Below are 23448 nucleotides of genomic sequence, written 5' to 3'. Positions count from 1 at the left end.
TTAAAAACAAGCTAGGTTTCGGTAGACTCGGCAGGAACACACTTTAAGCAATCAGATAAAATGATAATATAGACTTAAAAGGAAATCAACATGCACTTTGAAAAAAATCCTATAATTCGAACATGTCACAGGTTTAGACTAATATGCCCCATTAGTACCAATTTATGTACTTAATAACATCCCAAAGAATGAGACCAAGAAGCTGTTTGGTCTGGCCATCAGTCAGCGCCCACAGCCCCCTGCGGCCTCTCCCTGTGGAACACCAGAGCTGTCTTCCCCTCAAGCCTCCCGGCGGCCTGCTCCTCCTTCCAGAACAAGTGTGCCGGTATACCCGAACCACACAGGGGAAGGACTCTCAGTAATGGGGCATCTTGTCGAAATGCTAAGTCGATTCCTTGGGGATAACTAGTTTATGAATAACAGGCCTTAGGAAAAAGTCCCAGAAGTCCAGATGTCATGAAATTTCTCTAAGATAAACCATAAGCTCAACAACCTAATATTTATTTCAAACTATAAATAAAGCAAGTCTGAACATTACTCTGCGTCCAGAACTGTGTGGAACATGAAAAGGAAGCCCATGAAGGCTCCTTCCCCTGAAAAACTGTCAATTTCCTGGGTGGCCTGACACAGGGCGCGGTCACAGTGTCAGTGTGACACAGTGTGGGCTCTCCTGGCCACACACCCGGGGTTTGGCCCGCGCTCTTCCCCGAGCTCCCAGGTGCCCTTCGCCTCAAAGCCTCGCCCCCTGCTCCCGTCTCTGGTCGCACTCAGAGCACCGGCCACCAGGGTGCCACAGGTGTGGACATGGGTATGAAGCCATGCCCCATCCCTCCGGGAGACCACACCGGACCAGGGCGGGGACCAGGCTCAGTGCTGCACCCCAGGACCTGGGGGAGTCAAAGCACTGACCTACAACCTACAGACTAAACCCCCCGATCTCAGGAAAAATGCCACTAGGCCTGGCACCGCTGAAACGGGAAGTAAGCTCCCCCCACCGCCAGAAACGGAACAGGGCCCAACAGAGAGAAGCAAGGGGAAAGTAAGTCCATGAAATAACATAGCCACCAAAGTTTCGGGGTTCCCTTTCAGGTTCTAAAGATCAAGTCAGCATTTCAGAATTTTGGTTCTGAGGAACTCGTAATAGGTATTAAGGTAAACAAACAAAACACGGGGCCCCCTCACTAAAGGCATGTCGGGAACCCTGCTGTAGACAAGGACCACGGGACTTCCCAAAACCCCGGCTACACCGACACGCAAGACGGGTCCTCGAAGGGGATCCACCGTGCTGTGTCTCCTCCGCGGTCGCCAGGCAGCGTTTCACCGGCCAGAGCAGAAACACTGCGACGAGGGGCCCTGGGCTTCCCTTCAGCAGCCCCCACCCGTGCTGAAGCGTCCGGCCCGCCACCCTCGACACGGAGTCAGAGCCCCTACGTGGAAAGCAATAATGTCCCCCGGCCAGGTATCAGCCAATGAGGTAAATTCAAGATACACTTACCTGTCACTCTGTTTATTACAAAAATCATTTCTTATTTTGTCCACAATGGAAGTTCGGGGAAGGATGTTGGTTTTGTTTTTTTTCTTGGCATCATTTTCAACTACCACTATTAGCCAGTCCACAGAGCTATGAGCTTTCAGAACATTCTGCCACTTGGTAAGGTCGTCTTTTACTGTAGCTTTATACACTTCAGTATCCTAAAAATAAAAAAGTCACTGTGAAGGAAAGTTCATCAATGCCCTTCAGTTTAACAGCGAAATGTGTCCGCTAACAGAGAACACATCAGCCACAGCGCTTCATCGCTGGGAGCTGGGGGCGCTCTGGGCAGGCCCGGTGACACTGAGGCAAGCCAGCTCCAGTGTCACAGAGGAAAAGACCGAGAGAGCGCTCAGTAAACTGCCCACAGCAACACAGACCATTGGGCAAGCTGGGACTTGAAAACCCAGGTCTGCTCTGCCAAAGGCCTCGTGCCCAAGAACTGCGTTAATCGCACCCTAGCACATGCCCAGTGCGGTGGGGCGAAGCAGCTCCTCCTACCCAGGCCGGAGGCCGCGCATCTGCAGGAAGCCCAGGCTGCCTCCAGGCAGTGTCCTCCGCGGGCCCCCCAGAACCACTCCAATGCAAATGCCACTTGCAGGCCACAACAGGGGCAAGGCAGCTTCCGACGCAAGCCCAAGGAAAGAGGACGATCTAGGGCTTCCTGAGAGCTGTTCTAATTCACAAGGACTAAAAGGGGAACCATCCTGGTCCTAAAAAGTCAATGCTGCTTCGGACTCAGAGTCCCAAAGCCCATGAGCCTGCCTCCGCTCATCCAGAGAGAAGTGGGAAGAGACAAAATTTCCTTGCTATGGGTAACTGTTGATAATTGCACTTATGCTCCATAAATCTACTTAGCAGATCGATAATGAAAATCTAAAACCAGGATACTTAATTCATATCCAAATCAGGCATTTAAAAACCTCTGCAAGCTATAATTTATACCTACTGTTTAAATATGTATTTCCCCCCCTTTTTTTAATATAAAGATTCCTTGTTATCCTGCCCATATTTTCTCCGGATTTTTTAGTCTCTCTTGAATATGCTAATGGAATCAATCCATGAATGAGAAATCTCAAATTCTGTACCCAGTCCCTCCTGTGGTTTAGTTGATAAGTAAAAAGTTCCAGAAGTGAGTACTTTGAATTTTTAGTCTGATTTTTAAGAACTGCTGTGTCCTCAGTTTAAATTAAAAAAAAAAAAAAATACAATCTGGAAAGATCTTCTGCTGAAGAAACAAGAGGAAAACCATCTTGTGAAGAATGATCTTCGGTGAGCCGCCACTGTCAGGAACGCGCTCCCCCACTGTGGCCTCCACAGAAGGGCGGCTCGTGGGCGGGCTGCCTGCACCTCACCACGCCCGCGCTCTGCGGGGTTCTGGGGCCCACGTGCAGCAGGCCTGCAGAGTGCAACCAAAGGCCACCGACCCCACATCGCAGGTCCCAGGGTCAGGGAGCCTGAAAGAGCTGAGAAGCACCCTCTACCAGGCCCAGCCCCAGCTCCCAGCTCTCCAAACCGGGAGGGGCTGCCACACCCCCTGAGCAGACACCAGTCCCCCACTCCTGGGACGCTCTGCTTGCGGCAGAGACCTGGCTGGGCAACAGCAGGGCAACGCCCCCAAAGTCCTGGTGAGGTGAGCAGTATGTCATCTAGGCCCTCACTTGTGACAGTGAGCAGCCATGGACATTACTAACAAGACCCAGTGACGGCTGAGAAGTGCCCAAGCTGAGCCAGTGAGGCTGAGGGTGTCTCCAGGAAACAAAGTCATTGGCAGGGAAGGTAGGGAAGGTGCCCCCAGTCGGGGAGGAGGAGGGCACCAAGCGGCAGGGAGCGGCCCTGCCTGGGCACCAGAGCCACACAGGACAAGAATGGTATCACAGCACAAGATGTGGAACCCCAAGTGAGAGGATGGAGAGTCGACTGGGGGGCTGGAATGGGGTGTCAGAGTCCAAGAAGGGCACAGAGGGCCTCCCTGTTGGGGTGACCTGACCTGGGGTGCTGTGGATCAGCCAAGGTGAGGAGGGAAGGGATTCAATGTGGAGCATCAGCCCCAGGGCAGGGAGGGGGCACCGAGCTGGGGGGGGGGGGGGGGACAGCAGTGACAGAAGGCTCCTTGACGGCGATCATTCAAATAAGCAAAGCTACAGAGGACAGTGAGCGCCTGGCTTCTCCACGTCAGAGAAGGAAGTCACAAACCAGGAAAGGGAGGGCACTAGAATCACCCTGCAGTGCAGGACCGGAATCGGACCGTGTACACACGTGTATGTGCACACACACTTACAAACGGAAATAAACGTAAATGCGCGTGTGGGTAGACACACACGTGCACGCGTCCACGCACTTCCCAGCGGCATCCACCGCGAGGGCTCTGGAACAAAGAGCACGTCCAGCTCCAGGGCTCGGTTTCTACGTACAATTCCCCACTAAAACAACCAGCGCTCCCTGGAGGAGCGGATGACCCCAGCGCTCAGGCAGGGAAAGGACAGGATGACCTGGCACATCCTGTGGCAGGGAGAGCTCAGAAAAGAAGGGCGTGTCAAAACGTCATCAAAGCCAAACCTGGGACAACATGAGCATTAAAATCAACACCGATAGGGAAGGATTACACTGGGCGCCTGGGTGGCTCAGGTGGTTGGGCGACTGCCTTCGGCTCAGGTCATGGTCCTGGAGTCCCGGGATCGAGTCCCGCGTCGGGCTCCCTGCTCGGTGAGGAGTCTGCTTCTCCCTCGGACCCTCCCCCCTCTCGTGCTCTCTGTCTCTCATTCTCTCTCTCTCTCAAATAAATAAATAAATAAATCTTTAAAAAAAAAAAAAAGGAAAGGAAAGGATTACACTCCCCAAACTAGAAATCCATGGGTGCATACTGACATGAACCAATAAACAAGACAACTGCCTCAGGCAGGAGGTAGACTAACACAACCACCTGAAGCAACCGAAACAGAAACAGGTGAGGAGAGCCCTACAAGTGGTCAGACCACTGCTCAGAGCTCCCAGCCCACGGCATCGCAAGGGGCACTAAGGTCACGCCTGGCAGGTGCCCTGCTTCTCCCTCTCCCACTCCCCCTGCTTGTGTTCCCTCTCTCGCTATATTTCTCTCTGTCAAATAAATAAATAAAATCTTTAGAATAGACTCAGTAAGGATACAGATAATAGAATTAGTAAAAAAAAAAACGTTAAAGTGCTTATTGTGACCATATTCCGTGTGTTCAAGAAGATTCCATCAGAGGAAAAACTGATGTTAAGCAGAGACATGGAAGATATTTTAAAAAGAAGGTAAAGACCCTTATGGATCTTCTAGAGATAAAAACCACAATGTCTAAACTGCAAAATATACTGGGTAGGAGGGATTAAGAGCAGATTAGACACCAGAGAAGAAACGATTAGGTAACCTGAAGACACAGAAGCAGAAATCATCCAAGTGAAACAGAGAAAGACTGAGAAGCCATCAACACAGTGTCACTGAGCTGGGGACTTCCAGAGCCTAATATGTGAGTCACTGGAGCCCCAGAGGAGAGGGGGGAAGGGAGGAACACAACAAGTATCTGAAGAAATAATGACCAAAAGTGTTCCAAGTCTAAATCTAAACTACAACCCCGTAATGCCTAAAACACCGCAAGCACAAAAACACCAAGAAAAGTACCCCAGGGCATATCATAGACGGTTTAAAACCAATGGCAAGGAAAACAAATCTTAAATCACCCCAAGGGGGAAAAAAAGATACTTTAAATACAAAGTAACAAAGACAAGAAGGAAAGACTCCTCATGGGTCACAGTGTAAACCAAGACAATGGAGAAACATCTTTTACCTGCTGGAAAGAAATAAAGAATTGTGAGTCTAGAATTCTATATCCAGTAAAATATTTTGCAAAAATCAAGGCTTCCTCAGATGCACAGAAGCTGGAAGAATTCTCACCATGGACCTGCCCTCTAAAGAAGGAAAGGGGAGCAAGTGGTAACTAAGACACTATGTTCTTACCTCTAATCTCTACAAAATAACCGTTTAAAGCAAAAACAGTAACAACGAACGGTTCTGTCCGAAACAAGACCACTGACACAAAGGCGGACTCCGTGCGTGGCCCAGACCCATTTGAAGGAAGGAGGTGATGGTTTGAAGAAAGGAGGTGATGTTGCAGATGTGCACCAGAAACCCAAAAGCAACTACTAACCTAGCGCAGGAATTTTACTTTTAATTCTAAAATCCCAAATATTATCTACTTGCTCCAGAAAACTTTCCTTAACAGATAATGATCAAAACTAAAGCAAAACAACAACAAAACACAGGCTCCCTATTAGAAAAAGCAATTTTAAGGGGAAAAAAACCCTTATTCATAGTGTCTACAAAAAGGGTCTAGCAATATAAATGCAAGACTTCTATGAAAAACGTTAGCACACATTACTTGTTTTTTTTTTTTAAGACTTTTTTAATTCATTTGAGACAGAGAGAGAGAGCACGAGCAGGGGCAGAGGGAGAGGCGGAAGCAGATTCCCTGCTGAGCAGAGAGCCCAACGTGGGGCTCAATCCCAGGACCTGGAGATCACGACCTGGGCCGAAGGCAGACGCTTAACCATCTGAGCCACCCAGGCGCCCCTATTAGCACACATTACTAAGGGCATCAAAAAGGCATAAAGAATGGAGAGACCATGTTTCTAGATATGAAGACCTGTGATTTTTAAGATTCTCCCCAAATGAATCCACAACTTATTCAAGGCAATCCCAACCAAAACACCTCCCGGTGCTTCCCTTTCTCTTTTCAACAGCTACTCCTGTTCTATATGGCTTTGTAACAAACCACTACAACATGCAGTGGTCCGGAACGTTCACTCTGCTCACCAATCTACGACCTAGACAAGACCAGGCACACAGCTCACCTGCCCCAGCCGGTGTGGCACATGAAGGCTGGGAGCGAGAAGGCCATCATGTGTCCGCTGCTGGATCGCTAGCTTGTTGGCAAGGATCTGCTGGGACCGGGGATGCACACCTCCAGGTGGCCTTCCCATGTGGCACTTGACTTCCTCACAGAATGGTGGCTGGGCTCTAAGAGCACGCATTCCCCAGAGGGCCCCACAGAAGATGTATTACTTTTTATGACTTGGTCTCAAAAGTGACAGTGCCCCTCCTCCCAGTCAGAGGCCCACTCTGATTCAACTAGAGGAAACACTGACCAGGCCTCTCAATGGAGGAAGGTCACTGCCATGGAGAGAAGAGCATGGGGGATGGAATATGTAGACACAATCGTTTTTGGAAAACAGAATTTGTATACCTAACAATCTGATTCTAAAATTTACATGGAAGAAAAAAATGTATACTAGCCAAGGGATGTATTTTAAAAGAACAGACATCGGGGCACCTGGGTGGCTCAGATGGTTAAGCAACGGCCTTCGGCTCAGGTCATGATCCCGGAGTCCTGGGATCGAGTCCCACATCAGGCTCCCTGCTCGGCAGGGAGTCTGCTTCTCCCTCTGACCCTCCCCCCCCATGTGCTTTCTCTCTCTCTCATTCTCTCTCTCAAATAAATAAATAAAATCTTAAAAAATAAAAATAAAAAAAAAGAACAGACATCAATACATATTATAAAAATGCAATAATTAAAAGTCTGGTCCTGACACAGAATAGACGATGACCAACAGAACATAACGCATACATGACATTGGTCTAAAATAAAGGTGAGGGCGCCTGGGTGGCTCAGTTGGTTAAGCGACGGCCTTCGGCTCAGGTCATGGTCCTGGAGTCCTGGGATTGAGTCCCGCATCGGGCTCCCTGCTCAGCAGGGGGTCTGCTTCTCCCTCTGACCCTCTTCCCTCTCATGCTCTCTATCTCTCATTCTCTCTCAAATAAATAAATGAAATATCTTTAAAAAAAAATAAAAATAAAAATAACAAATAATAAAATAAAATAAAGGTGAAATTTTCAGCAAGTAGAAAAGAGACAGACAATTATGAAATGATGTTAGGCCAATGTGCTACCCAATTAAGACTATAAAATTAGACCTTTAATCCTCCACACCTCCTGCCACACACAAAAATAACTTGAAGCTATACAGATCCAAATACAGAACACAAATTATAAAATTATTAGGAGAAAACCAATTATTACCTTGAGACAGACAAGGCCTTCCTCAACATGATACACTCTATTCAGAAACCATTTTTTAAAATGACCTATTTCACTCCATAAAAACTGTAACAGTCATGAATACCTATGCACTAAATGATACATGAACTATCTACACAAAACACAAACTACAGATGACGCAAGAGAAACTCAAACACACCAGTAACGGAAGACTCTAACACACCGTGGTCAGCCAGACAGGTCAAGTGAACAGAACATTAAAATATAAATGACCTAAACAACAAATCGGTAAGACCGCTCGTAGGGATCTACATTTAGCATTACAATCTAAAAAGCAGAAAAAATACTTTCTCAAACATGGAACATCCCAAGAAACTGATCATTTATTAGATCATGGAGAAAAGGTAAGTTTCAGAAAGCAGAAATATTATATACAACATCCTCATCACAATGCAATAAAATTAGGAATTTTAAAATAAAAATTTTAAAGAATTTTTTTCTGGAAATTAAAAAACATCATGTTAAACTGTTGGGTGAAAGGGGCAATACAAACTGAAAGCAGAGACTTTCTGAAAAATGACTGAATCCTGGGATTTAAATTCCTATCTTTAATGACTTATATCATTTAAATTGAAAATGAAAAGAAATGCATTCCAACTCAAAAAAAAAAAACTAGAAAAAAACAAAGTAAACCTTAAGAAAGCAAAAGGAAGGAAATAAAAATGAAAGCAGAAATTAATAAAGTAGAAAACACACTAACGGTATATCAGAAATAAAAACCCCGGTTCTCTGAGAAGAAAGAATCCACAACTACAAATAGCTAATTTAATCAAGGAAGAAAGGGGAAAAGTACAAAATATACAACGAAATAACAATGGGGAAATAACTGTTGCCACAGAGAGTATTTTAAAAGTCAAAAAAAGACCACTTTGCACACCTTCAAGACATTAAATTTTATAACTTAACTGAAATGTATAATTTCTAAGAAAGATACAGTTTATCAAAATTGACAAATGGCTGTAAGAGACCCATTTCCATGAAAAGGACGTAGAAAGCGATCAAGGAACTGTCCTGTAAGAAAGTACCAAGTCCAGATGGTTTCAGAGGAGAACCCTATCAATCCTTAGAGACCAGACTGGTCTAGTGCTACATTTATAAACTGTCTCAAAAATAGGAAATAAATGAAAACTCCAAATTATATTTATGAAGCAAGTATAATATTGATACCTAAACCTGACAGAAACAATACGAAAAAACTTACAGACCAATCACTTGTGACCGTAGATGCAAAAAAAAATCCTAATTTGGGTGAACAGACACAAATACCACATTAAAAAACTGATACTTTGACCAAGTAGTATTTATACCAGGAATGCAAGTATGGCTCAATAATAAGAAACCCATTAATATAACCCAACGTATCAGTAAATTTAAGTGGAAAAAACCCCTATGATTATCCCCACTGAGTATGAAAAAGCCTTTATTAACAAAATTCAAGAATGTGTTCCTAATAAAGATCCTTGAGGAAACAGGAAGGGATGGATACCCGACCAAGCTGGTGCCCGTTTCGCTCCGTCCCACAGCCAGCACCCTCCTCACTGGGCACACATCGCAGGCGCCCCCATGGAGGTCAGAACAAGGCAACAATGCCCACCATCTCCACCACTATTTAACAATGGGGTCCAACAGAGGAAACAACTGGAGTCCTAAGACCTGAAAGAGAAGAGATGACATGATGGGGACCCTGGGGCCTAGAGAACCAGCGATGAAACAAACTCAGACAGTAAGAGAATTTGCAAGGCTAACATGGAAAACAGCAGCAGCCTTCACATACACAACAATAACCAACTAGAAGATGTAATGAGAGAGAAAACCCCATGGACGTCAGCAACAAAAGAAGGAAAATGCTTAGACATACATTTAAGCAGAAACATGTGAACTCTACCATGGATGAAGAAAAGCATCCCTCAAATACTTCTAAAGGACACAGACGTGCACAGATAGAAAGACCTCCCTTAGATTGAGGTTTTCACCTGAATCTGAGTAAACCCTGGTTCAGGGTCAGAAGGTCTCCATAACACCAAGACGTTGTCTCTGCACACAGTAAGTTATAGCTCAACGTGGTCCCGATAAAAAACCCAGGAAGTTCCACCGAACTCAGTAGCTCAGTACTGACGTTCACATGGAGAAGTACCCATGCAAGAGCAAGGGGAATATACTGTGACAAGGACGGGCCCGAGGGCGGCCTGGCCTACCAGACAGGAACACGGACCGTCCCCGGCCGCAGGGCGGGAGCCACAATGTGGCGAACACGGCTGCGCGGGTCGGAGGACTGAGCGAGGAGGCACCTGCAGTGATGCTGTCTGGAGCCAGGGCAGCCGCCAGCATGGACCGGGACAGCGCAGCAGAGAGCCCCGGGGGCTGAGGCTCCAACCGGAGGCACAGCATCGAGCCCTGGTCTCCGAGACGCACACCTTCCTAGCTCGTCTCCCGAAGGGCCGGCGGCCCGGACACGCCTGCAGCACCAGGGGCAGCGGGGCTCTGAGAAGAAGCGGCCGACTCCAGGACAAGGGCAGCACTGGTACGAGAGCCCAGGATACCTTGTTGTCCCTGAAAGTTAGAGAAGTCCCTGAAAAGGACCCAGGGGCCGGTCTGAAGTGACTCTCACCGGCCAAATCTGAGACGACCTGAGCATCACAGTGAGGACAAAGGATGGCAAAGCATCACACGGGACAGAAACCCACGTGGGCAATTCCCAGAGCAGAGCACCACTGATCAGCTTGGAGGAAGGCTGGTTCAGGAGGGCAGCCCTCCGTAAAGGCTGGTTCAGGAAGAGTCATCGCTGGGTGCTCAATCTAAGGGGAAAGCTGGACAAGGAGCAGGGTAATCCTGTGGTCTTACAGTGGGCCCCCCAGAGATGGCTTATTAATTGCAAGGGGAAAACAGTACCTACAGCATGGAGAAACCCTGACCACAACATCAACTCTAACATCACCGCCGAGGGGCCAGAGAGAGAAGAGGCACTTCAGGCCTAGGACAGCCATGCTTAGGCCTGCTCACAGCGGCGGGGCGGCGGGGCGGGGGGCTTTGCTGAGGCCTGGGAACATGGATCATGGGATGGTTCCCACCACCACGTGACAAAGGGCCTCACTGGGCACAAGCTCTTTGTACAAATACTATGGCTTGTGCTGAACACCTGCTTTCCCTCTAGAAAACCCCTCTAGAGTTTTGGTACGAGCCAGGCAGGGGGTGCCCACGTGCCTGAACTCCAACAAAAGCCCTGGGTGCTCACCTTTGATGAGCTCCCTGGCAGACGTGCCCCATGTGTCATCACACTCACTGCTGGGGGTATAAGCCCGCCCTGCATGGCGGACTCCACTGAGAAAGGCTACAAAGCAAAATCCACAAAGGCAAAAGGGTTCAGGAGTAAAGCTTCCAGTCCCTTCTTTAAATCACACCACACTACTTCTGCATCCTCAGATTCAGGTGAAAATACACAACACGAAATGATGTGTGTATGCTGGATATCGCTAGAACAAACAGGAAGAAATGACCCACGGTGTTGTCTCTTAGTTCACGACAGAAGAATTCTGTCAAGAGTGACAAGCTTCTTTCTGGGTTCATAAATACGCAGTTGCAAAGTACAAGTAAGGTCCCGGGATGGGTAGCCGTGGAGCGCCTGCTCTGGAGGTACCGTGACGGTGGGGAAGCAGGGCAATCCCCTGCCTTCAGAAAGCCCACAAAGCAGCAGGAGAGACCCACAAGAATGAAGTCGAGTAGCTATCATGACAGTGAATATCGGGGGTTCGGAAACAAAGCTCGGAGTAAATATTAACAAGACCTAGAGGCCCCGAGGGCGCAGGGAGCTCACAAGAACTCAAAACATGGCAGGTAAGATTGTAGCTGGTGGTTACCCAGAAGGCAGAACACGGGGCCAGCGCAGAAGCTGGAGCGGCAGAGGCACTGGGCATCTGGCAGGGGGAAGGGGGAAAGAGGACACCAAGTAGAGCCCGTTAAAAAGTCAATTTGAGAAACGAGAGTCGTCTGAACAAAAGCTAGACCGGTGAATTCTTGATCCCATTCCAAGGCATTTTCTGGTCATTTCTTCTTCCTCTACGAATACTTACACAGCATTCCGTCCAATAAATATGAAGGAAGGGGAAGGTAAGCAGGGCTTTGTTTCCTTCTTTGGGCAGCAGCTCCTCCTTGAATTGAACAAAGTTAGATTCTAGGTGAATCATCTTTGGAGCCCGGCCATAGGACCTACAAACAATTTTTAAAACGTCACTAAGAAAAATGACTACAGAAGGCTCAGCAGAAAGAAAAGGGGGAAAAAAAAAATCCAACAATAATTTAATCATATCCATGAATTCAGAAGTACATATATGGTATTAATCCTGAGTGATAATGATAATACTCTGTCCAGAAGGGTTCTACACACTATCTCAGCACGGTTCATGTGTCCGTGTCACAGCTCGCTCTCCGTCAGGACTTTCACCTCGCTCTGACGCATGCACACCAATATCCTACTTAACCAGGGCTCTTTGCAACAACACAGACTTCTGAGAAAAATGGACATTACTTGGAGTTTCACTGAATCTCTAAGTCACCATAAAAAAAAAAGATTCCCAAATGTCAAAAGCGCCGTTTGAAGACATAAAAGCTTTAAACTAAACAAATACTTTTATGATCACCTGCAAGACCCAAACCAGAGAGGGGCGCACCCCAGCCCCTGCACGCCCGCCCCCACCCCCGGGAGGAACAGAGATAGCCCACGGGCTGCAGACCCCCATCTATGGCTATCTGCGCATGGCTGCCATTTCACTGTACTTCTAAAAAACACATTAGGCTCCATACACCTTTCCTCCACACTTGTATTTTCCACTTCTAGTAGCTGTCTCTCTTGACACATTTCTAAGCCGGATTCTTGTATTTTTTGTCCAATCTAAGGGGTCTGTGTCTAACACCCTGAAACTAACCATATTTAACATGATTATGCTGATGCCTGAACTTGTGTACTTTCTATTTTCAGGCTCTCTATTTTTCCCTATCCTTGTGAGACGAACCAAGTTTTCTTTTTCCACCCTTTTCCTCTGCTGGTTTGAAAGTTTAACCATCTATTTCTATTCTGCTGTTGGTTACATTTTTATTTTTAATATGCATAAACTTAAGTGTTTCTTTTAAAGATTAATGTCTACCCTCTCCTTGAACGAGACAAGCACACTTTCTTCTCTCTGCTTTCTTCCCCACATCTAAAATTTTAGGTTTTTTCTTAATTTTTGAAAGGACTGATAATCTTAAGTTTAGCAAAATACTTTTATGACTTCTTTGCTGGTGACTGCTTCTTTCATCTGAATTCTGGGTTCATTTTCCTTCCTGTTGAGATGTGTCCTTTCATTATTTCAGGGTGGTAAGGTTTGTGACCATACTCTATTTCTCAACTCTCTGCATGGCGTGGCAAGCAATGAACACAACATGAGAGCAGCCCTCCAGAGCACATACATGAAGCTCTGCGCAGCCAGAAGTGACACATCCTGGTCCCAGATGGCTCCCCGGCCTTCGAGGGACAAACCCTGTCAGTCCTGCCTCAGCAAAGCCCACCGGCCCACGGGCGGGGAGAGGGGGGCTGACTCGGTCTCTTCCCTTCCACCTGTGAGTTTGAGTAGCACAAACTTCTAGGTTGAAAGGCGTTTTCCATCAGTACTTTGAGAAGTGCTGGCTCTTACGCTGCATTTTCAATGTTGTAGAGACTGCAGACCTGGTTTCCTTTTCTGTCTGTTTTCCTGGCATGGCTTTTGGTTTGCTGTGTTTTGCTTTCATTGCACAGGACATTTTGTGGGCTCCAGCAAGCCCGTGATTCACCTCTGGGAACATCCTGACCTTCATTCTTCAGATACTGCCTGTCGCCCGTTCTCTGTCCTCTGCTCTGAAACTTCCTGTTGTCCCCCACATCTCGGCGTGTCCCTGTGTCCCCCTCTGCAGCTCTGGGCCCCCGTCCCCCATCCCCCATGCTGTGTGGCAGGGCTTTGCAGCTCCGTTTTCCCACTCCCCGACGTGCTCTCCTCCATACGGCAGTTCAGCGCATCTAGGAAAACCTTGGCTTCAAGCTTAGTCCCAAGATCTACTCAATTGTACATTCTGATCACAGTCACATGTACCTGCTTTAACATGTCGAATAGTATCAAAAGACCTTTCTCTCTCTCTCTTACTCTCTCTCTCTCTCTCTCTCTCTCACACACACACACACAGACACACACGCAGCTGCCTACCCCGGCCTCCATCCCTCCCCTCCTGTACTAGTTCTCCTAGAGCTACTCTGACAAGTTACCACAAACCCAGAGGCTTAAAACAACATTAATTCTCTCCCAGCTCAGGAGGCCAGAAATTTGAAATGAAGGAGTTGGCAGCATTGGCGTCCTCTGGACACTCTGTGGGAGAACTTCCTCGTCTCTCCTGCCTCCCGGCAAACCGGGACGGTCCCAGCCTGTAGCCCCTCACTGTGATCTCTGTGGCCATGTCCACGCGGACTGCTTGTTCCTCTGCAAGCATGTTCTTGCCGAGATGCCCGTCACTGGATTTAGGGCCCACACCACTCCAGGATGATCTCATGTGATCCTTCACTCAAATACACTGTAAGATCCTCGTTGCAAATAAACTCACACTCGCAGTTCACGGATGGGCGGATCTTCTACGGGCCGCCATTCAGCCCACTGTATCTCCCCAAACGCTTTCCTCTTAGACACGATGTCCAAATGCCCGTGGTGGAGGAGGCAGGCTCAGCTCTGCCCCCCGCCCTCCTAGCTGCCCTCTCCCCCACCGACTGTCGCCCTGATGCCGTGGCCCCCCGTCACTGAATGCAGCAGCACCAGCTGCTCGGGAGCCAAGCAGCACACTCTGGTTACGCAGCTTTATGATGTGCTTTCGTCTTCCTGCGTCTTCGTTCTCCCAGCTCAGAGTCACCATTTCCGGTTCTGCCCCAGCTCCCTCCCCAGCTCCCGGACAGAACTGCAAACCCCAAGCGCCAGCAGCTGCTCAGTCAAGCCTCAGCGGCCCTGGCAGGCCCTTTGTCCTCTGTCCCTCAGAAGGCCTCCCGCTCCAATCAGGAAGGCACCGTGGGGACGCAGCAGGTCTCTTCCTGGGGCCCTCCGGTCTGTCCCGCGATGAATTCCCTACCCTCCTGCCCCGGGAGCTCCGCCACCTGGCCGCACCTGGTCAGATGCACACTGGCCCTCCTCCCCGCTGCCTGCGGCGCCTCGAATCCACGGGGCTGGAGCTCATCGGAGCCGCAGGCTCCCGCGGAGGTGGCCCCGCACCGCCTGCCCCCTCCCGGCGCGCTCTGGCCTCGCCTGCAGCGGTCCCGGGCCCCGTCACCTGCGTCTCCAGGAGCCGCCTCTGCAGATACAGGATACACAGGCTCAGCCTCCTCTCCCGAGGGCTCTTGTCCTTCTCCAGGGAAGGTGGCCAGTCTCCACTGCGTCACCCACACCCCTCTCTGTCCCTGCACCCTCACGCCCCTTTGGCCCTTCCTCTGGCTCAGGCAGGTTCAGGAAGGCGAAGAGATGAACGCACACGAAATCTACAGTCTCTCCTTGTTTCCTGATGACCCCTTGTCTTGTTTCATGGACACACATCTTTGCTTTTGTCTTTCTGGATGTTTAAATAATGTGCATTAGAGATCCTCTGCAGACTCCCCCATCTTGCCAGACATTAAGTCCTCCACTGAGTTATCTTCTCTTGCGACAGCACGGGGCCTCCTCAGATGTTGAACAATTCTCCCACTTTCTATCTGCTCTTTATATTGCATTTAATTACTAAATTGAAAAAATTACTAAATTGAAAAAATGCACTCCTTCTAACATGGTATTAGACACAAAAATGAGACTGGACCCCATCTCTGGTGAGTCACCCCCAGAAAGCCACATCAATTCTTCATGTGGCAGCGTACACACTGGTGGTCGGAGGGAAATGATGCCGCGAGAACTGGAACTACAAGAGCGTGAACGACAACCGGAAATGTGCATACACCTTGATTAAAATCGGAATCCCTGTACTAACAAGTCAAACTCCAAACATTCTCTAGAAATAATAGCTAATCTTAGCAGAAATAAGCTTTCCAGTAAGATAATTCAAATGCGGACTACTTCTCCGAACAAGTCATGAGATGAACAATCACATACAAAGGACCAATGGGATGGCTGGTCTGGCTTCCCCCCTAATTTTTAAATAACATCTTTCCACATACTTCCTCATCCTTAAGAAAGGAGCCCAGGAGCTCAGGGTGAACGGAGGTCTTGCTGAGACGGTAGGTAAGGGCCATGCGTTCTGCTCTAACGTGGAGTCCGAGTGCATCTCTCCTTTCCAAAATGCCTGTGCCTTTAAGACACTCTGACGCAGACTCTTAACTCTAAGGAACAAACGGAGGGTTGCTGGAGGGGCAAGGGGCGTGGGACGGGGTAACCGGGCGACGGGCACTAAGGAGGGCACGTGATGTGATGAGCCCTGGGTGTTACATGCAACTGACGTATCCCTGAACTCTACCTCTGAAACTAATAATACATTATATGTTAAACTGAATTTAAATAAGCAATTTTTTTAAGAAAAGATACTCTGATGTACCATGAGGAATCAGAAGTCATTCCTATAAAAGAGGGCCTTTAACTCAAAATAACTGTCTTATTTCTGCCACCCTCTGTCTCGGTAAGAAAAATCAACGTATTCCTTAAAAAGTGAGGCCCACAGATTATGTGATATGTTCAGCTTCTTTACAAGACACTTTACAACTTGGGCTTTAACTTTTACTACCTCACTTGCTCACAGAAATGTCTACAAAACGAAGAGAGAGATAAAGTCAAAAACAGATATGCCACACCTTCTCCATTCCATCGGTTCTCTTGGAAGCTGCTGGGAAAGCGTTGGATAAATAGAGGTAAATAAATTCTGATCTCCAGCACCTACAACAGGAACAAAGAGAAATCCAGTTACGACATTTTTAGGTGAATACAGGCAAAATGGGGTCTAAAATTTATTGAATTGGTAATTTTAGACACTTTTATATTTAGTAAAATGACATCACAAAACAAGATTGTTTTATACCTTTAAATAACTGATCTCAAGAAAACTCAGCACTTGACATCCACAGTCTAACTTCACCCTTACAACACCTCCATGTGGTCCTAACGATTTCCCCCAAGGAGACTGAGGATCAGGGAATGAGGCTAGGAAGCGCTGAGTACCCTGCCCAAGGCCACAAAGCTAAGGAGAGAGGGAGCTGGCTCAGGTCCACCAGCGGCCTTCTGAGCGTGTGACCTACAGCCATGGCTTTCTTCTGCTTCATGCGAACAGCCACAAACGTCATGCAGAAAAGGAAACCCCGAGAAGTGAACGTGAACTTCTTCACCAAAATAAACTCAATATGCACCCAGATGATAGTAGGAGCTAAAATATACACAAGACACTCTGTGTGCGCACACGACACACAAGACACCTGGTGTGCCTTCTCTGATTTAGCCCTCACGGTAACTGCTCAGGCAGGCAAGCACCACCCCATTTCACAGATCAGGAAGGCGAGGTTTGAGAGGCCAATGAGTTGGGAGCACAAAACTAGCTCATGGCGGATTCTAGTTATGAATCCAGGTGTGTCTGACTTCAAGCTGCAGGCTCAGTTTTTCACTCAGCTCTTTTATCTTAGCTTTAACAGAACTGGAAAGTCCATTAGGCTCTCATAAAATGATAGGATAACCACATTATACCTAAGCTAAAAAAGAACCTTTTAATATAGATGACTCAAACTCTTACACTGGAGGATCCTCAAACTTTAAGCAAAACCATTAACCAAATTGCTTTTGTATTGATCTTAAAGAAATCACTGGGAATTGATGTGGGCCATTAACACATTTGCTTATTTTGCTATCATGAACATAAAAAAAAAAAAGACCTCCCCAAACCCATATAACGTTATCAAGTCACTGCGGAGAGTGGTGATGTTTTTGAGCAGCGGAAGGGAACGTCAGAGGCGGGGGCGGGGTGACGTGACAAGCGAGACCCTTGGCCGGGCCTTCTCCGCACCACACCATCTCCTAGCTCAGCGCGCCTGGGGACACTACCACCCCGCCTGGGCCTCAGAGGGCCGCCTGTGAAGTGAGAAATAAGAACACCTTGGGCTGTGGCGAAGGTCAAATGAGTCAACACAAATAAATAACCTTGAACTCCGGGCCTGACACAAAGTAGTCTGGGTTACTCTTACTACATATTTTGTTAAAACAAAAACAATTCTTATGTTTTCACTTAATCATTTTTCATTGTATTCATTTATTTGGTAGTCCTCTTAGAAATCATTAAAGTAAGAAAATAATCAGTTAGCCTCAGATTTCTTATCTTGGATTGCCAATCCTATTGCCTCCTTAAAAGGGTCCAAGGTTCATGTACAAAAATGACATGATGGCTACTTCCGCTGAGCAGCCATCCGGGGGAGCGTGCGGAAGCTCTCTCCTGCCTCACTTGGGTTCACTCGTCCTTGGGACGAAGTCTCACATGAGTACACACGGGTGTAGACAGCCTCACAGTAAAACTCATCTAAATGGAGACCGTAAAGTGATTTTTCTTATACTCTCTCATGGAATAAATCTTTAATTTGTGTCCTCAATTTAATTTTAAAAGATTACAGGTCAACCAGCACAGTAACTGTGGACTTAAATGTGACTGTTTGACCTCAGTGTCTTACAAACAGAACTGTGTCCCCCACAAAATTCATGTTGAAATCCTAACCCCCAGTACCTCTGAATGCGACTGTACTTGGAAATCAGGTCTTTAGAGAGGTGATTCAGTTAAATGAGGTCCTTGGGGTCTTCCGGCCCTGATCTAATCCGACTGATGCCCTTTTAAGAACAGAAAATGTGGACACACAGAGAAACACTAGGGGTGTGAAAAGCTCACGTGAGGACAGAGAGAGAAGCCAGCCGTCTACACGACAAGGAGGGAAAGCCTCAGCAGCCAACCCTATGGACGCCTTCATCTTGGATTTCCAGCCTTCAGAACTCAAGCTTCTCGTTCGCTTGCTTCAGCCTCACAGGCTGTGCCCCTCGGCTGCTCGGTCACAGCATCCCAGTGGACTAACACTGTGCCCCCCGATCTACATCTGAAGGTCAAATCTTTCTACCCCACTGAAGCTCTACACTGAGAACGAAGAAAAGCTACCCTGATTTTCCAGAATGCACACCCATTCTTACCCTAATAGCCATCAATCTTTATATCGAGTATCATGCAACCCTGAGATGCCCCTGAATGTGGGCTCCAGAGAGCCGGAGCACGGAAGGAGAAAGGGGAGTGTAGGCACAAACCTCCGAAGGAATTACATCTCAGCTTCCGTGACAGGTGACTGAATTAACAACCATGCATACCTCGGAGAATCCCCAACAGCCTAATCACGAGGCAGACAAGTCCTTAGAGCTTTGAGGTCTGAACTAGAAGACAGAGCAACTTCCTGGCTGACGTCTGTTAGAAAGTAGCTACTAAAAGCAAAAATGAGGCTTTTAAGACTGATGCGCCCAGCCTCAGAAAACCCTGTTTAGAAAATTGCTGTTTATTTTTCCACCTCAAGAGGCCTATTAAAAGACTGAAGTCAAGCTATTTATTCTAACAACTAAGATCCCTTTTTGTGTTTGTGAGAAAGGAGAGACTCCTCAAAATAATTAATAAGGGTAATTCAAAGCATAACCCCATTAACATAAACCTCTCTCTCCTTGCGTGTGTCTAATATGCCCCTGTTCTCATCATTATAGGGGACATATGGAGATAGGAGGGCTGGGGGCGGCTCCAGGGGTGTGCAGACCACCACAGTCACCCTCCGCCCCTGGCCAGTATCCGAGCACAGCAGTACCCCGGCAGGAGGGGCGGGGGGATGGGGACAGGCACAGAAGCCACTCAAATGTGAAGGGAAACATGGGGACAGTTACCCTGCTGGGAAGAGAGGGACGCAGGCACTCAGGGTGCTGCCCGGACCTGCCAGGCACCCGCTCCAGGCTGAGAAAAGCCCAGCTCAGACATCCCCCACAACAAAGGCAGGCAGAGTCCCAGGTTTTTGTTTTTGTTTTTTTTAAGATTTTATTTATTTATTCATGAGAGAGAGAGAGAGAGAGAGAGATGCAGAGGGAGAAGCAGGCTCCCCGCTGAGCAGGGAGCCCGATGCGGGACTCGATCCCAGGACCCTGGGATCATGACCTGACCCAAAGGCAGACGCTTAACCATCTGAGCCACCCAGGCGCCCCGAGTCCCAGGTTTCTGATTATATGAACCTGTTTTCTTCTTATTTCTGCCAGCAGTAACTGGATTTTCTGTCAGATGCAGTCAGATGACTGGCCAGACCTTTGCTACTTCCTGAATTCTGAGATTTTTAACAGCATATATTTATATGTATTAATCATGTAATTTAAAACTTTTTATATTGGGTGCCTGGGTGGCTCAGATGGTTAAGCATCTGCCTTCGGCTCAGGTCATGATCCCAGGGTCCTGGGATCGAGCCCCACATCAGGCTCCTGGCTCAGTGGGGAAGCCTGCTTCTCCCTCTCCCTCTGCTTCTCCCTCTCCCTCTGCTTCTCCCCCTCCCTCTGCTTCTCCCTCTGCTCATGCTCTCTCTATCTCTGTGTCTCGAATGAATAAATAAAATCTCTAAAAAAAAAAAAAATTTTATGCTAAAAGCAGGTAAGACTGCTAATTAAACACGGAAGGAAAAAGAATTCAAAAAATATTATTTCAGTGATTTAAGCATAAATGGGTCCTCTTTCAACAAATTCAACATTTTTCTTATACCTTTAAAACAGAGGGAATTGGGAACTCCATTATAGAGAAAATAATTAGTAACTTGTATCAACATTAAAAAGACACTAACATGTGTCCAGCTGACAAAATATAAATAACTACAGATATAGATGTATCACCTGGATTTGAGACCACCAACAAAAAGACTGTAAGAAAACAGGTATTTTTTTGAAATAACTCTCATCTTCAAAGAAGTCAATCATAGCAAAAATAGAAACCTGCAGGCTAGACAGTCTTTTCTGACCCAAGAAGCTGTCACTGATATGAGTCTAACCAAAGCTTTAACAGCAGGCCGAGCCGACCCCCCCACCCCCGCCGACTCCCACCCTGGTCCCAGGCTGCCGGCACAGTCCTACACCATTTGCATTAGTCCCCAGCAACCTGAAGAACAGTGCAAACTTTCACTTTCCATCACTTTAGTTTAGGGTCCGCTAGAACTACAAAGTCACAAAGTTATTTAGTGTCAAAACATCTTTGAAATTCACATTTTTCATTCTTAACACTAGATGGCAACGGAACAGAATCAACACTAAGTTGACTGAGTACAAGACTTGAGGATGTCCTGCTTTGCAGGAAGATACCTCCAACGAGACAACCAATCAGCGCTTTACCTTGTTGGAAGTCTATGTCCAAACCGTCTGGCAGGGTTCTATTTGAGGGACGAGATGACAGGGGTGTTCACTTTCTGCATTTCAGGAATACAGGACATCTAAACTAAACTAAAAGGTACATAGTCTAACATAAAAGAAAAATGTTTTACCTACATTCAAAAAGCTATCAACTGGTTGTTACTAATGTTCCTATAATGTTTATGCAACAATTTTTTGAAGATTTTAGGACTCAATTATGACATTAAGAGTGAATTTGGCACTAAACAGTCTACAGAAAAAGTAGCTTGAATTACCAAATGTGATTTGAGTGCTCGACAGCTATAAATTATGTCTCGGGGGAAACACAAGGCTAAATTGAAAAGCTACCCTCAGTTGGGAAGGACACAGGATTTTCATGCTTGTACAATCATTACTCCCCATGATTTTTTTTTCCCCCAGACATGTGTTAAGGGCATTTGGAAAACTCTGTCCCGGTCCTGCTTTCCAGAACATTTGAATATGCTACTTTACAAGACAAGGGAGGAATAAGGTCCACGAAAGATAAGGTTGCTTATCAGATGATTTTTTTTTTTAAAGATTTTATTTATTTACTTGAGAGAGAGAGAGAATGAGAGACAGAGAGCACAAGAGGGAAGAGGGTCAGAGGGAGAAGCAGACTACTCCCTGTCGAGCAGGGAGCCCGATGCGGGACTCGATCCCGGGACTCCAGGACCATGACCTGAGCCGAAGGCAGTCGCTTAACCAACTGAGCCACCCAGGCGCCCTGCTTATCAGGTGATTTTAAATCACGAGATTATCCCGGATTGTCCAGGTGGGCCAATGTACCCAGAGGGGGCGATATTCAGTGGGGAGGAGGGAGGCAGAAGAGCCAGAACCTAAGAGCTGGTATCATGAGAAGGACTGAACTGGTCACTGCTGGCTTTGAAGATGGAGGAAGGGCCATGAGCCAAGGAAAGTAGGCAGCCTCTAGAAGCTGGAAAAGGGCAAGGGGGTGGATTCTCTCCTGGAAGTTATCAGCCCTGCCAACCTCTTGATTTTAGCCCAATGAGACCCATTTCAGACCTCTGACCTCCAGAACTCTAAGATAATACATTAGTGTTATTTTAAGGCACTGAGTCTATGTAATTTGTTACAGCACCCACCAGAAAAATTAAAGTATTTAATTAAAAAAAATTCTACATACTACCTTTCTTCTGATGCTACAGGAGGGCTCGCTAAGCTACAGAGAGGGTGTGGCACCAGGTGAGAGCTAGCTAAAAGAAGTCAGAGGGGCCATCTGTTTGCTGCCAACACAGACTGCACGGTGGGCCTGGAACGCCCTCAGCACTTGGCACACACTTACTGTGAACTCACAAGCCGGCCTGAGGAGAGAGGGCCACTCCACGGACTGGAAACCGAGGCCGGATGTCAAGCACGGAAACCTGCTCGACGACAAAGCTGGGACTGATTCACCTCCAGCCAGCCTGGCTCTGGACTCAATACTCTTCTCTACTGCCCTGGGTTGCTTCTCTATTTCTTAGTTTTGCTGTTTGCTAATTAATCTGCACAGAGGCTCTGTCGATGCTGCTTGGCTGAAGGTAGAGGTTCCAGAAGACCTTCCATCAGTAGTGAACATTTCTGTCATCTGCTTACCAGTTACTAGCCCGTAAACATGCAAAGCTACGAAATCTTAACACAAAAATATAAAAGGATCAGGACACTGTAACCATGAGAAAGTGGCAGAGAAAAACAAAAGGTTTATAGCCGATTTACAACTGATGGGTAGCTTTCCTCATGATACATACATTTCCAAGATCAGTATTTTTATTTGGAGATTTATGTTGGGTAAAAGATCTTCAATCAGGTTTATAAATATTTGTTGATACCCTCATACAATATAATTTTTCTTCCAATTCTTTAGTATAGTCTTAGTAAAGGGAAATAGTAACTTTTCCAATAAAACACATCTCCCACCGTATCCTAAGCTGTTGAAGACATCCAGATTATTTCAGGCTAGGCAACATCTTAATTTAAAGGCATTAGGTTTACCCTGCGGGACTCCACAGCCCCTCCTCATCCCCCCACCCTACCCCACCCCCTGCACTAAGGGGGTGGCAAAGACGGATGGATTGTAGCTCAACGTAAACAGGTGCTGAGGTAAGGGACCTGCATTTGGAGCTCTGAGTGTCTCCCCTCTGAGGACCTCCTTACGGGGACTCTAGAAGCTACCTGGCCATGGAGTGGCTGGACGAGGACCAGATGACCAATTTCAAGGCCTTCCAAGCAAGGGAGCCTATGATTCTACCTTTGAGCAAATAAGTCAAAGGAAATATATACCTTACCCAGCCTTTGTTTTATAGAAAAGTTTTCAGAAAGAGCCATTCTCTAAGTATGCTGTTAACAAAAGAAAGCTATAGTTCACGGGGGGGGGGGGGGGGGGG

General features: G+C 47.2%; 1 protein-coding gene across 4 annotated transcripts in view; it reads right to left on the bottom strand.

The window, feature by feature from the left end:
* TRAPPC10 (trafficking protein particle complex subunit 10) overlaps positions 1–23448 on the bottom strand; it is an 89543-nt gene that overhangs the window by 51409 nt on the left and 14686 nt on the right. The window contains exons 2-4 of one of the 4 annotated variants that reach the window (XM_025863459.2): positions 16474–16555; positions 11732–11867; positions 1496–1692 (exon numbers count right to left, since the gene is read on the bottom strand). In XM_025863459.2, coding sequence (XP_025719244.1) covers positions 1496–1692; positions 11732–11867; positions 16474–16555 — 415 coding nt within the window. Of the gene's footprint in view, positions 1–1495; positions 1693–11731; positions 11868–16473; positions 16556–23448 lie in introns of those variants that run through there. The other 3 variants (XM_025863460.2, XM_073887101.1, XM_073887102.1) reach the window with 3 other exon arrangements.

Source organism: Callorhinus ursinus, unplaced genomic scaffold (genome assembly GCF_003265705.2).
Source record: "Callorhinus ursinus isolate GAN/ISIS: 27379988/994484 unplaced genomic scaffold, GSC_fseal_2.0 scaffold75, whole genome shotgun sequence".
NCBI lineage: Eukaryota > Metazoa > Chordata > Mammalia > Carnivora > Otariidae > Callorhinus > Callorhinus ursinus.
This window is presented reverse-complemented; position numbering and strand designations above follow the sequence as displayed.